General features: G+C 40.6%; 1 protein-coding gene across 1 annotated transcript; it reads right to left on the reverse strand.

The window, feature by feature from the left end:
- Positions 1-23: 23 nt before the first annotated feature.
- On the reverse strand, positions 24-8,582 carry gpr157 (G protein-coupled receptor 157). The gene is made up of 4 exons (XM_084554066.1): positions 7,765-8,582; positions 5,487-5,700; positions 3,187-3,381; positions 24-2,624 (listed from the first exon to the last, which is right to left on the reverse strand). The coding sequence occupies exons 1-4, from the start codon at positions 8,133-8,135 to the stop codon at positions 2,451-2,453; spliced, it is 954 nt and encodes a 317-aa protein (XP_084410192.1). The 5' UTR covers positions 8,136-8,582; the 3' UTR covers positions 24-2,450.
- Between the last annotated feature and the right edge of the window lie 5,510 nt (positions 8,583-14,092).

Here is a 14,092-nt window from a genome sequence, read left to right on the forward strand (position 1 = left end):
GAAATGGGAAATGTATATATGGTATGACATGGCTTGAGGGCGACAGCATAAAGAGGAGACTAGACATTAGAAGTATCAAAAATAAATGTTTATTCTGGTGAATTACATATAAAAAAAAGGCAAAAATTAGGCAGAAAATAAACGTTGGTGAGCAGCAAAGAGAGTGAGTGATCCTTCAGGAGCTTCCTGCCATGCCTTTTATACACAGAGAAGGGAAGTTAAGCCTGCGCACCGGCCAAAGACACATAAAATATATGGTTTGCAGTTGTAGTAGTGCTAGCAGTGAACAGATGGGGGAGCTAATGTTGTGGTGGTTAGCATGTCACATGGTCACTGCAAGTGCAAGTGCAAACTGCTGTTTTTGCACAGACTTTAGAGGCTTGATTCCCCAGTTATTCACCTCTCTCTTCATGCTTCCGGTTCATTCTCTCTCTGCTGATTTAAATATCCTCTTACATGCTGCCATAGATGGACAATGTGTTGCAGTATTGTCTCCTGGACGCATTGACGCAGCCAAATTAACTTCACTGGTGAATGGTCGGCCTCGGTAGAGTGGCACAGTCCCGAGGAGCTCTTTAACTTAATGAATTAAATGGGCGAAGAGCCAGCAGGGGGGAAAGAGCAGAAACGTCCTGCTCAAGTGTTTTCACCAGCTCGAGTAGTTTCAATGTCAGCCAAACCTCCGAAAAGACACAGTGGATGGATCCCTCTAGGAAATATAGTAAAAGTCAGCCCTGTGAGAGTCCTCTTCCGTCCACAAGGACGAAAACAAAAAACCACTTCGCTGTTTTTTTTAGGTGACGTCTGCATGAACAACATTCACTTCCTCCATTTTCCCAGACATGGTGTTCTGTCACCGTTACAAACGATGTGAGAGAATGAACTCTGCACCATGCCCCATTACTTTAGAGAAAAAAAATAAAATTTGATGGAAGGAAAACTCTTTATCTTAATGTTTTTTATGCTTTTAATAAATTCTACATAAACAGCAGAACTGTATGGGAACTAACTGCTCTCATAAAGAATTGCGCTGTTCATGCATGAATTTAGAAACAAGCCAGTCAGACACAAATGAAGCCCCAACAACCATCACAGGAAAGAACTGGTACTCAGTGGCTACGCTACAGGAAGTGGTTTATGGTTGTAAGGCCGGTAGATGCCATGCAGCCGGTGGGTTTGTTGGGTTCATGCGCTCCTCTGTGGTGCACGTCCGACCTTGTCGCTTAGCCAGGCACACCGGAGCCACCAACAGCGAGGGTCAAAGGAGAAGTGAGCCTCACGAATGTGGCTCTGGTTTCAAGGAGGAACGATGGCATGTGATGATGGCTCACACATCATCTGACCATAGTGACAGCAGACAGTTTGTTTTGGTGGCACGTCAGACTCTGAGGACCTTTTTGTGCTGCGTGAAAAATGTCGCAACTATCTGCTTAGGCAAGAATGAATAGGTTTCAGTTGGTTAAAACGGAGAAGGGGAAGTGGTTTACATTTTAATTTAACTCTAGCGTATGTGTTTAAATAAAGTGGACACTGACGGAAAACTGGACGATAATTTTAATATTTAAACTGAAAATAGCAGAAAACGTAACAGTGATAACCCAAAATCTCTTCATTAACAGAAAGGTAGCGGTGGGTCAGCTTGAATTCAATGAGGAAATGAGGATTAAAAAAAAACAACAAGAAAACCGGCAGCTTTCTTTTTGCATACATTATGTATATGTGACTTGACACATTACAACATGGCTCGCTGTTTCATCAAATATGAGGAAATGCATTGCATTGTGCCGTCCTGCCAGGAGTGCTGCAGATTATGGCGCCGGACTCTTTGACTGAACTCAAGCTGAGCACATTAGTTTGTTGTTTTTTTTGTTGGGTTTTTTTGCAGCCACCTCTCGTGTCATCAGATATTGAAGGATAAAGTTTCGGATGGGCTGGTCTCTTTAACAATTCAGTGAAAACTCACAGTGAATGTGCAGTGTGTTTATGACCTAAAGTGAGAAAGCCTTTTACTTTCCTTCACACAGTCGGCAAATATAAAAAAACCCAAATAAATTCACAGTGAGAACAGTACCTGAGCTGTCTTTCATGGAGTGTACCTTTTTTTTTTTAAAAAAAAAAGCAGAAAACATGAACAAGGAACAACCTGAAGTGAAACAGCAGATTAAAGTGTGATATAAATTATGCTGACTCTTCACCAAACACTTGAGTACAGTCAGGCAGCAGCATCCCATCACCCAGAGTGTTAGCATGCGACACAGATGTGCATGCACCTGCAGAATTTCCATCCACCCCCAGCAGCAGGCACTTGCAGTAATGAGGCTTAATGCGAAGTGGAGACCTCCACTCCTCCCTTCTTGTCAACCTTTGTCTATCTTCTCATTCAGAGAATAAAGTGTCATCTGTCGGCAGGGCTTGCCGGCCGGTGCCGTCTCCCTCTCCTCTCTCTGGGGTTAGGAGGTGCCCTGCTCAGGCGGCAGACTCCGAGGGGCCTCGTGCAGCGGCTGTGCCCCTGCTCGACATTTAGAGCAGCCGCAGAGCGCGGTGAAGAGGCGAGTGCGGATCGCCTGAGTGAACAAAACGAACAGGATGCAGTTGGCTGCTCCCTGCGAGGTGTTGCCAATTCCCTGCAGGGTCAAAACAAAAAGATGGATTATCACACTTGAATAAATTGTCCTTTAATTGACAACATCTGAATATTATTGTCTCATAAAGACACAACATCACATAATGAGTTCAGATAATGAAAACCACTTTTATATTTATTCTAATTTGACTGACCAATAAAATGTCAAGTTTTCTCATCAGCTATTATTGTTTGATGAAAGCCAGGAAGTAAAAACATTATTGTAAGTTTTTAACCTATTAAATGACAATTTATTTTTATGCTGGCAAGTAGTTATGTTAAATGTGCAGTTAATAAAGGAATACTGCATGATGACTAATAAGTCACAGCTTTGACAGCATGCAGTCACACTCTCACAAGTTTAACAGCACATCGAACTGATGAGAACACACACACACACACACACACACACACACACACACCCATCCACACACACACACACACACTATCGATGCTTGAAGCAACGTTCAAAGGAGAAGTGAAACCGTAGATTAATGGTTGCTGAGTGCTAGTAGACTTCCTCTGCATGGTTCAAGCATGACTGGTTCAAACTTTCAACTCACATGGAGGGTGACCAGCACCGGGTTCTGTCTGGCCGGTGAGTCAGTCAGAAGCAGTATGAAGCGCACTGTGCTCCAAATGCGCAGGACGATGAAGACGACGGGAATGAGTATTAGCTTCATATCAGCCGCGGAGGAGTGGGATTGTGACGGAGGCGTGTTTGGCAGGATGGGACGGTACTCAGACAGGGCTTCATGCTGCGCCACACAGAGTGAGGCAAAGTTTTATTGTTAAAAAAAAAAAAAAGAATGAAAACGTTAAAACATTCTCACACAATGACAGCTGATTTGACACAGATATGGTGCTGTAGGATGGAAACATGACACATAGCAACGCCTAAATGACTTGAAGACCTCTACATAAAACTTCAGCAACTGTTTGAGCAAGATTATGATTTCTTTCCAAAAGATGAATGTCTTATGGGATCTCCTTGCATCACTTAAAAAAGAAAGTTGTACTTTAATATATCTCTGGGTGCTTTTAGTATGTGCACTGTAAATCTACAGTTGCAAGTAAAAGTATGTGAACCCTTTGGGATTACTTGGATTTCTGCATAAATTGGTCATAAAATATGTTCTGATCTTCATCTAAGTCACAACAATAGACAAGCACGGTCTGCTTAAACTAATACCGCACAAACAAATGATATGTTTTCGTGTTTTTACTGAACACAACATGTAAACAACACGGTGCAAGGTGGAAAAAGTATGCGAACCCCTAGGCTAGTGACTTCTCCGAGAGCTAATTGCCTGATGCGTTGCACAAAAGACCTACAATCAAGAATTATTGGCTTGCATTAAGCTGGAAAGGGTTACAAAAGGGTCTCTAAAAGCCTTGATGTGCATGTGTCCACGGTAAGACAGATTGTCTGCAAATGGAGAAAGTTCAGCACTGTTGCTGCTCTCCCTAGGCGTGGTCGTCCTGTAAAGATGACTGAAAGAGCATGGTGCAGAATGCTCAATGAGGTGAAGAAGAGTCCTAGAGTGTCAGCTAAAGACTCTCTGGCACATGCCAACATTTTTCTTGACAAATCTACAATAAGCATCATGGTTTGGGGCTGCTTTGCTGCCTCAGGGCCTGGACAGATTGCTGTCATCGACGGAAAAATGAATTCCCAAATTTATCAAGACATTTTGCAGGAAAACTTAAGACCAACTGAAGCTCAACAGAGGATGCGTGATGCAACAGGACAACGACCCAAAGCATTGAAGTAAATCAACAACAGAATGGCTTCAACAGAAGAAAATACACCTTCTGGAGTGGCCCAGTCAGAGTTTAGGCCTCAGCCCGATTGAGATGCTGTGGCGTGACCTCAAGAGAGCGATTCACACCAGACATCCCAAGAATATTGCTGAACGGAAACAGTTTTGTAAAGAGGAATGGTACAAAATTCCCCCTGACTGTTTTGCAGGTCTGATCTGCAACTATAGGAAATGTTTGGTTGAGGTTATAGCTGCCAAAGGAGGGTCAACCAGTGACCCCAGCCTCCAAAATGAAAACACAGCTGAATCAACAGCTGTCTCTATTATTTTAAACAAATACTGAATACTATAACCTTCATGAAGATAAGATTTACTACAGGCCTGTAATATTAGAATCCATTTGTTTTCACTAGTGTACCTAATGAAGGGACAAATTAGTGTTTATGAGCCCTTCTGTTTCTACCTTTGTTGTTTGCAATGTTTCCCATCATGCACCAGGGCAATGAACTTATGGGACACATCCATGGAAACATCTCAATTCCCTTAATAAAACCAACAGCTCAGATAATGAAGGTGCATGAGTCATCTACTCGCATTTTGAAATAATATTAATGGCACCTGAATTTAATTTTATTCTGTTGGTAAATTCTCCATCTAATGATCAAGGTTAAGATTCGTAACTGAAAACAAAACGAGTCTGAATCTTGCCATCAAAACTCGTGAGCTGGTTTTGCTGTTCATGTGAGCTTAAGTATAAAATGCGACTGATGTTGCGATGGAGTTTCAGATCAGACGGATCAGCTGATCTTCAATGAAAGAGAAACAACAGAGACTGATTGACGTTATCTTTTCCTCTGGAGGGAATAACTGTGTCTACTTTTTCTTCTACAAGAATAATAGTTTTCATTTAATCCATTATTCTTATTTAAGAATGGGTTTGTTTGCCCTTCTACCTCTAAGATCTTGTCAGTGCTCCACCTCAGACGTGGGTTTGAAGCACAAGAAGATTTCCATAAATAAAATTTGAGAATTGTTTGAGCACAAAACTGTGTGTACATGGCTGGGAAATGAGGCCCCTGATTGGTTGACTTGATGCTCACCGCTGAACGGATGTGACACTTGATCAGGATGTAGAGGATCGGGAGGATGAGGTAAGCCAAGAACTCCCAGATCTTTCCGGTCAGCAGCATCCACAGGACATGGTCCGTGGCGTTGATCCGGACCCAGCACCAGCCCACAGACACCTCTGACGCATCGTAGCCAATCTTGTTGAGGCACACGGCTGCAATAGTGATGGCCAGAGGAATACCCCAGCTAGAGCAGAAAAGAAAGGAGTAAGAACAACGTCTCCGCTGAGATTTTTAGGAAGCGTTTTGTTGGGTGCATACACCTACAAATACTGCACAGACATGTGACACCATGTGATAGATTATCTTGTTCTTAAGGCGCGTGTGTTGCATGGACTCTACAGTCATATCAGTTCTGTTGCTTTATAAAACCACAAAATGTTTCCCACAGTTGAAGAAGGCAGCTTAAAAGAATACTTTATTTTCATGCAAAAACAGGGCAGATCGTTATAAAGCAACGCTTGAGGCCTCACTGTATGCCTGTGTTATTTATACAAGCCTCGATGAACGGCTCAGTTGTTAGATCCTCAACTCAATGGAGCATTTGAGAATTCACAGAATCTAGATGCAGAACCACTGACACTGCTGTGAGGCATACCCCGGGGTGAAAATGTTCTTGCGTCCTAAAATAGATCAATTACACAGCGGATGAGCTCCCTGCTTACGTCTGCAATATCAACACGGGCAGCTCATTAACGTGTTGAGGGAAAACTGACACAAAGGATGAAGCGTATGTGCCGATTCAGAGCATTCAAACCAAACGAGTCCAGCTCGTAATAAACAAGGGGGCTCGTTAGGCCAGTTAACGGCTTTAAATAGACATATTTTAAACTATATTTGATGAGTTTTTGTCCTGACAAAGCTCACAAAGAGGTGTGATTATAGTTTGGATGGCCAATAAGCAAAAAAAAAATAGCAAAGTAATGAAATAAGTGATCACTTTGGGATCAGTAAAATTCTTTCAGGCGGATCAGGCATACTCATAATGATCAAATCGATGCACAGAACTTCTAAGCACCACATATCTCCAATGAAATCCAGACATGGAAAAATCTAGGGCTCTTTTACTGTTTTTCCTTTTTAAATTCATTTTAGCTTTTGCTTTTTTTTTTTTTTTTTTTACTTTTGCCATTTTAAAAACATTTCTATTTGTCTTTTTAAATATGCATTAAACAAGATGCCTTTTTGTGGTTTGCATAAATCTCTCTCACTTTCCTTATTGTGAAAGTATGTCCATTTAGTAAAGACAGCTCAAGGCTAACAGGCGTATCTGAGCCTTCATTAACTGAACAGGTGTGATTTAACAAAAGTAAATAAAACGAAAGGACCTTACATGTGTACATAACATTACTAAAAACTAGAAAAAGTTAGAAGTTGAACGCGGAGGTGAGCTGGGTTGTTATGGTAACGTCAGCTCACCCACTGTGAAACGGAGCAAAAAACAAAAAAACAAAACAAAACAAAACAGATAATTGGATAAATAAAAAAATAATTAATTAGTCTAAAAGTAAGTTTGTAAATTGATTTAATGGTCACATTAAAAAATATATATACATTATATTTTATTAAAAATATATCGATATTATACCCTAACCCGGAAACAAACCTCGTCCTCCGAAATAAGCCTCTGACCTTGTTACCATGGAAACACTAGGTTTAGCGGTTTAGTGGTGGCTTACGTGTAAACAGGGAAACTTAATGCATTTTAATATATAGTCCTGCACTAAATCTTAGCTTCTTGGAGGTTGTAATGTTCAGTTTGTATTGAAACTGCGTCAGAGATGTGGTAATTCAACTATATGATTGGAGGATGTATAGTTAAACTGTGTTCAATTAAACACTGAAGTGTTTCTGCTTTTTGTTTTCTGGCTAAAATGGGGTTGTCAAAATAATAAAAACATGTGTCGGTACAACACAATACAATACAATGGCTGAGCTTTCGTGCAGGACCTTTATATTAGAATATAATTGTTTTCACTAGTGTACCTAATGAAGTACAAGTGAGAGTTTACCCAACTCGAAGCAGCTCTGTTTACGGAAGCAGGTGAGAATATCGTAGTTGCCAACTTTATTTTATTTTTTATTTTATTTTACCTTGTTATCCAAAATAAATAAAACGTAAATTCCGTTTTTTGTTTGCTTGACCGTGAAGTGGCCACCAGGTGAATATCCCAAGATGCTTCAGGGGGAAAAGTTATCACCTGGTTTACGAGTTAGCTCGTAGTTAGCCTTAGCAGAGAAGAGGGCATACCTGACGAGGTGGAAGGGCAGCACCAGTCTGTCGGCGGCTCTCCGGTTCGACCTCACCAGGTAAATGTACAGGTAAACAGCGATGGCCACGGTCCAGAAGAAGGAGCTGGTGTTGGCGAAAGTCGATATCGCTCCTTGGACGACGCATCCAGTCGAGTTGGTCCGGAAAACACTCCAGACTCCGGCGGCGTACGAGACGGCGGACAGCCAGTCAGACATGGACAGGAACACCAGGAGTTTTCTCGGAGTTGTCCTCAGATCTGACCAGACGACGAAGGTGAGGATGATGAGAGAAGAGCCCACGAACGACAGCGCGCAGGAAAACAACACGAGCACCTGCTCGAACAAGTACACCTCTGTGTGGTTTGCCATTGTGTGATATAGGAAACACACTCCAAACACACTCTTGGGACCAGTCAGGATGTTTTCATTATTGCAGTTTTCCCGTAAAGCCGGTTTAAAGCCTGCAGCTGAGCCACATGACTGCACAAACTGCAGCCTTTGCTTTTAAGGGAGACAGACTAAAGTTTTGTCCCAGCGTGCAAGCCCTCTCTCCCCGCCTCCTCCTCCCTCTTTCTCTCTCTCTCCCCCTTCGTTAACCGGAACCCAAAGCAGAAGTCAGTCAGCTGGTAATATGGCAGACATGTTTATCTATTTCTGTCATTGCCTGGTTGACTCTTATTTGGCTTTGCCCTCAGAGTTAGTAATTTATGACAAATATGACACATGACCTCATGTTGAAACCCATCCCGTCACGGTTTACATAACAAGGATCCACAGTTCACTCCAGATTATTGCCATATTTTATCTTATTAACTATATTTTACCTAATAAACTTAAATTAAAAACGTCCCCTTTACACATTATTAAAACTGACCCACATGAATGTTCGGCACATGTGAAATTTATTGCGGGATATTTGTTAAAACACATGGAAACCTGTCGGATTAACATGTAAAACCTATGGGATAGGATGTGAAACACACACAAATACCTATGGAAACGTGTTCAAGTGTTTTTGCACATGTAAAATTTAATGTGGTTACAAAAAAAATAAAAAATAAAACAATAACATGTGAAACCCACACAAATTCACATGGAAATGTTTGATAAATAAGGAATAAGTAATGTACCTGCCCACTCCTTATTAAATCTTAGCAAAAATATAATTTAATCAACGTATATGAGCAAAATATTATAAGAGTAAGAGCACTTCATATTTGTTTTGTAGCATTCTTCAAAACGTGGTCACATTTTGCTTGTTATAAAATAATCTGCCAAAAGAAATGCACTGTACTGTATATATGAAAATACAAGAAATTTAAACATGATGACCAAACACAGAAAAAATATGAAGAATAATTTCAAAGCTCATTCACAAATGTATTAATTAAAATAATATCAGGAAGCATCTGGAAACTATATGCTCATTGTGCAGTCAAATTCTAGCAACAGCAATTTGTACCACTGACTGCATAGTGATTATTTTTTATTATGATTAATTCCGTCAACGGGGGATTACAGTAGTCATCGTCTCCAGTGTAATATCGTTACGACAAATGCCGCTAACAAACAGTGCTCCAAAGTTAAAGGAAAAGGTTTGAAATTCACGCAACGCTGTTAATAAAAACAACCAATGTGGGGAAAAAATAAATAAATAAAATTTAGCACATGGAATAAATGAGTGATTGATTCTGGTTTAGCGAGTGTATTCGTTACTTGTTGACAGAATCTGTTAAATAAGCAATAAATAATACATGATAATATTAAAGTCCTCAGTAGAACATATGGGAATTTAAATATTAATTGAACAAAGCAGATGAAACAGGGGCTAATAAGGACTTTAAAAATGAAAGAACGTAAACCAAATTAAAATGATTCTGCTTATGGTCACCTTTTGCGTCAAAGTAAACCTCCTTCTTATCAAACTATTCTATATTTTTGAGTAATGAGTACTGTCTCCCTGCGCTTTATGTCTTTGGTGGCCTTGTAATCGCCGTGCACCAAAGAGCTGAGGTGTAGAGAGGCTTAAACGCACATAAAGCAATGACCTTGTGTGTGAGAGCAGGACTTTACGGCTTCTGCATTGCTGCAGCCCAGAAAAACTGCAGCCCCTTTTTTTTTTTTTTGTATGTTTGCAGCAGTGCAGTGGACCCTTGATGGGTTTTTGTTTTTTTTCTTTCCTGCGGACTGCAGCAAACACAACATCTGCATTATCAGGGGGGCCAACAATCCCGGGTTAAAATACACAGTTTTCCCTCTGGTTTTGACAAAAAAAAAAAAAAAATCAATTAAAGAAAATAGAAGAACAAACTTTAATCTGCGTTTGCTGTGTGTGTCTGAAGTAATGTGCACCTGGCTCATCTGCTCTCATTAGTTCTTCCGTGTTCGCATGGCAACAACATTTAGTCGAGGGTCTCAAAGTGCTTTTAGGCAGCGCCAAGTTTTCCTTCGTTACAAAATGCATGTGTGATATGAAAAGAACGCAAACTAATTAATCAGCTTTTATGTAACTTTTATTAACACCCCTTCTTTTGCACAGTTATAACTCCTAACACGAAGAAATTAACAGGCCGTTGCAGATAAATTGGGAATCAGTCATATTTTAATCTGTTAGCATCCAGACTTTGATGGAGAAAAACAAAACAAAACATGCATTTACTGAAAAATAATAAAGTCACGGGAAACCACGTTTTCTATATGAACTAATACAATGTAGGTTTTTACAAATTGGTGCAGTGTGTAAATGAACAAAAAGCATGCTGGGAGGCTGTTTGCAGTCACAAGATGGCAGCAGAGGCTCAAGAACACAGCGTAGAAGTCTGATCCAGTTTTAAACACTGTCAAGGCTGTTAACAAAAAGGCCGTGCTCGGACCCAATCTGTCTTTAATTAATTCTGCATCAGGTAAAAAAAAAAAAAAAAAAAACTTACAGCAGCAGCAGGATCCTTGTTTGCTAAAGAGCGAATATGCATTTTTTCCTCTTCTTTTCTCCCCCAGGGCCTCTTATTGCGAAGAATTTCTGCGGCAGTATACTTGCTGATTGCTTCGTTCTCACTCCTCACAACAACCAGCTAAGACACTGCCAGAGAAACACCCACAGCAGCCGTCTCTGTCCGCCCGGCCTCCCCGCCGGAGCAGGATCCCGACCGCTCCACCTGTGAGTCTGGCACTGAGTGCGCTCTCAGTTTTCATTCCCAGCTTTGTGGTGGTGGTGGTTGCTGCTGGAAGGCAATGGACTCACACTAAAAAGCCCTCCTGAGGGCAGCGTGGTGCTTTGCCAACAGCCGGAAAGTCTAGAAGAGAAGTGGGGGGCAAAAATCAGTTGTTTCACGTAATAATTGCAGAAAAAATATCTTAAATTCATACATATAGAGGCGCCCTCTCCTGCCCAACTCATATTCATATTGAGTCCACAAGGCTACGCTCCAGTGACCAACGTGACCCAGAGCTTGCTCCCAAACACATTCTTGATCTTCCTCTAGTCTTTTGTGCAACATCACTTTAAGTGCACATAACTTGGGCAAACACATACACCCTCGAACTAAGAATAGCCTTGCCATGACTCATGATTTTGCAACAAAAAGCTCAGTTTGATTTAGCTCTCATCCGTTGTGCGTGTGTGTGTGTGTGTGTCCGCCCGTGTCTGTCTGTTAGTGCCGTGTGGTCCCTGTGTGTGTGTGTGTGTGTGTTTATGTACCTCAGGGACAACAGTTAAAACCCCCTCATGCTATCAGTTGCGCTTGCTCGCTGCTGCAGTGCTATTTTGGGCCCGTCTGACCGTTCCATACTGTCCTCTCCCTGTGGACTCTTGCTTTGCTGACAGGACAACATGGATACTCGAGAGCAATGTGCAGTTGCTGGCGAATGAAGGAACGGAGGGAATAATGTAGTAGGGAGCACGAACAGTTGGATGAACAGCCTCTATCTGATGCATCTTCACTGGTGAAATCCGCAGCGAGGCTATTTGTGGCTCTCCATGTCTGATTTTGGTGTGCACATGACGCATTTTCTTCGGTTGTGTAACTGGAAAACCCAGAGCTCAATTTGTGGCTTAAGCATTTTGACCTTATCTGATGTCAAAGAATTCGGATACTTCTAGGAAAGCAGTTTGTGGCGCTCCGACGCGAGTTTACACCCCAACACGTGTGCCGATGCGAACGCTTGCACAGAGGACTCATTTCTGTCCTTCTCCGTCTGAGACCTGAGTCCACAGACAAACGCGGAGACACCTCTCGACCTGCTTTCCAAACAGCTGCATCCGCGCTCCTTTGTGTCTTTGTGCCGGGCCAGTGACGCTGCCTTCGCTGAGCACATGATGACAGGAATTCCTTCCTGCTCAGGCCTTGTTGTAATCCTTAATACAGGATTGAGGAATGCTGGTGAAAACTAAACCCTGCTCTCTAAATGAATGACTGACTGACTGACTGCCACACTGATTCACGCAGAAGCAGCACACGAGCCTCGAATCACAAACCTCTCCACAAATATATTTCAACCCCTAATTCACCTCTTCTGGCAGATTTGGATTTTCTTTGTATTTTTGAACTGATCTACAAACAAAAAAAGGTTATGGAAAGTTAAATTTTTGGGTTTGCCAGGTTCAAAGTCAGGTTAAATACAGCTTAAATTAGAATAAGATTTAAGACTACTGCCACAAACATATGATTAAGATATCATTAATAGATAACATGAATTGGGATGCAACTAACAATAAATTTCTTTATCAATTAATACGCTAATTTTTTTTTTTTTATCAATTAACTGACTTGGATCTAAATTTAAAACCCAGTTTAAAAAGTTTAAGGTCACATGATCCAAAAACACTGAGATACATACAAAATGGTATTTGTTGAGAAATGTTGAATCAATTAATAAATTATCAGAACAGTTGTCCACTTATTTTCTTTATTATTTATTCAATTTCCAAAAAAAAAAAAAAAAAAAATGGACTGGAGTTGTTCGTGATATTTTTTTGTTTTGTACTTAGCAGCACAATTAGAAATAATAAAATCCTGGTCATTAGTTTTTAAAAAATAAATTAAAAAATAAAAATTGAATAAAAAAATAAATATATATATATATATATATGTTGAGAAAACCTTTGTTTATTTTGTCATATACCAAATATTCTCTTTGCCTTATTTTAGATCTAGTGTTATGAATTTTACTACTTTAAATTCCACTTTAATTAACTATAAAATATTTACAACATATATATATATATAACATATATATATATTTGCGTTACTCATTGGAAAAAATTAAATCTTGCATTAAGATGACATTTTTTATTTATTTATTTATTTTAATGATCTAGGTTTAATTTATTAGATAATGTATCTAATGTATGGTATGTTTATAATATCAAAGAACCTTTAATCCAATGAGCACTTAGTTAAAACTGCAGTGAAAATCTGGAAATGTTTCATAAAACTTATTTAAATAAAAAAAACCTAAAAGCTTTATTAGTGTATTACACAGAATGTGCATCGTGTCAGTCTCAGCATGACATCTCAGCAGCACTCCTTGATAATCTGCCATCTGTGACATATTCCACCTAAAGGCAACAATTCAAAGACCCCGGGGCTCACCTACACTTCCTGAATACGCTGGATCCCTCTGAACGCGTGACGCCCACGGTAACACACTCACGCGGCTACCCATCAGCACTTTGCTTCACATCACCGCTCCTCTCCGTCGTGTGTGTGTGTGTGTGTGTGTTGTTCCAGTGTCGGCTAACAACGCTCCGGCGGTTATGCTTCCCTGCTCCGGTCCCATTCCACAAGCCTAATCATCTTATAGCTAACAATGACATTAGTATTTACTGTAGAGCCATGTTCCTGAGCACTGGTACACATGACATGCACGCTGATGGCATCCCGGGCCGCCTGCGCTTAACTTCGCCTGAGGTTTATGCAGCGTATTTGTTTAGGATTAATTTTATTAGAGGATAATTAGAAATAATAAAAGCCTGGTCAATTGTTTTATAATTCTGAATATCAGGGTGTGATTTGATTGCATCTGCATCCACTGATCAGTATTGTGTCACAAACTGCAGTGTGTTAATAATTCAGTGGTTTTGCGTCTTATACTACCCTTGGTAACTAGAAAACACAGTTGCCCCAGTAACTATCTGCTGCCTTGACCACACACACAAGTCAAACACACGGATCATAGTGCACTAGACGCTAAACGATTATCGCCCGAGTCACTGAGCAATTAATGTATTTCACAGGCCCGTGTCAGTTTTTACTGTGCCTTATCAGTAACATGTGATTATGTGTGACGACGTGGACAGTCTGGCCCCGTTTATCAGCTCCGCTGTG

The sequence above is a fragment of the Chelon labrosus genome (genome assembly GCF_963514085.1).
Source record: "Chelon labrosus genome assembly, chromosome: 10".
Classification (NCBI taxonomy): Eukaryota; Metazoa; Chordata; class Actinopteri; order Mugiliformes; family Mugilidae; genus Chelon; species Chelon labrosus.

Bases quoted from the DNA above. Each gene is read 5' to 3' on its own strand.
- gpr157 (XM_084554066.1), bottom strand. From the start codon at position 8,135: ATGGCAAACCACACAGAGGTGTACTTGTTCGAGCAGGTGCTCGTGTTG. The intron at 5,701-7,764 runs GTATGCCCTCTT...TTTCTGCTCTAG, and splicing joins CTGCCCTTCCACCTCGTCAG to CTGGGGTATTCCTCTGGCCA. The intron at 3,382-5,486 runs GTGAGCATCAAG...TGTGTGGCGCAG, and splicing joins AGTGTCACATCCGTTCAGCG to CATGAAGCCCTGTCTGAGTA.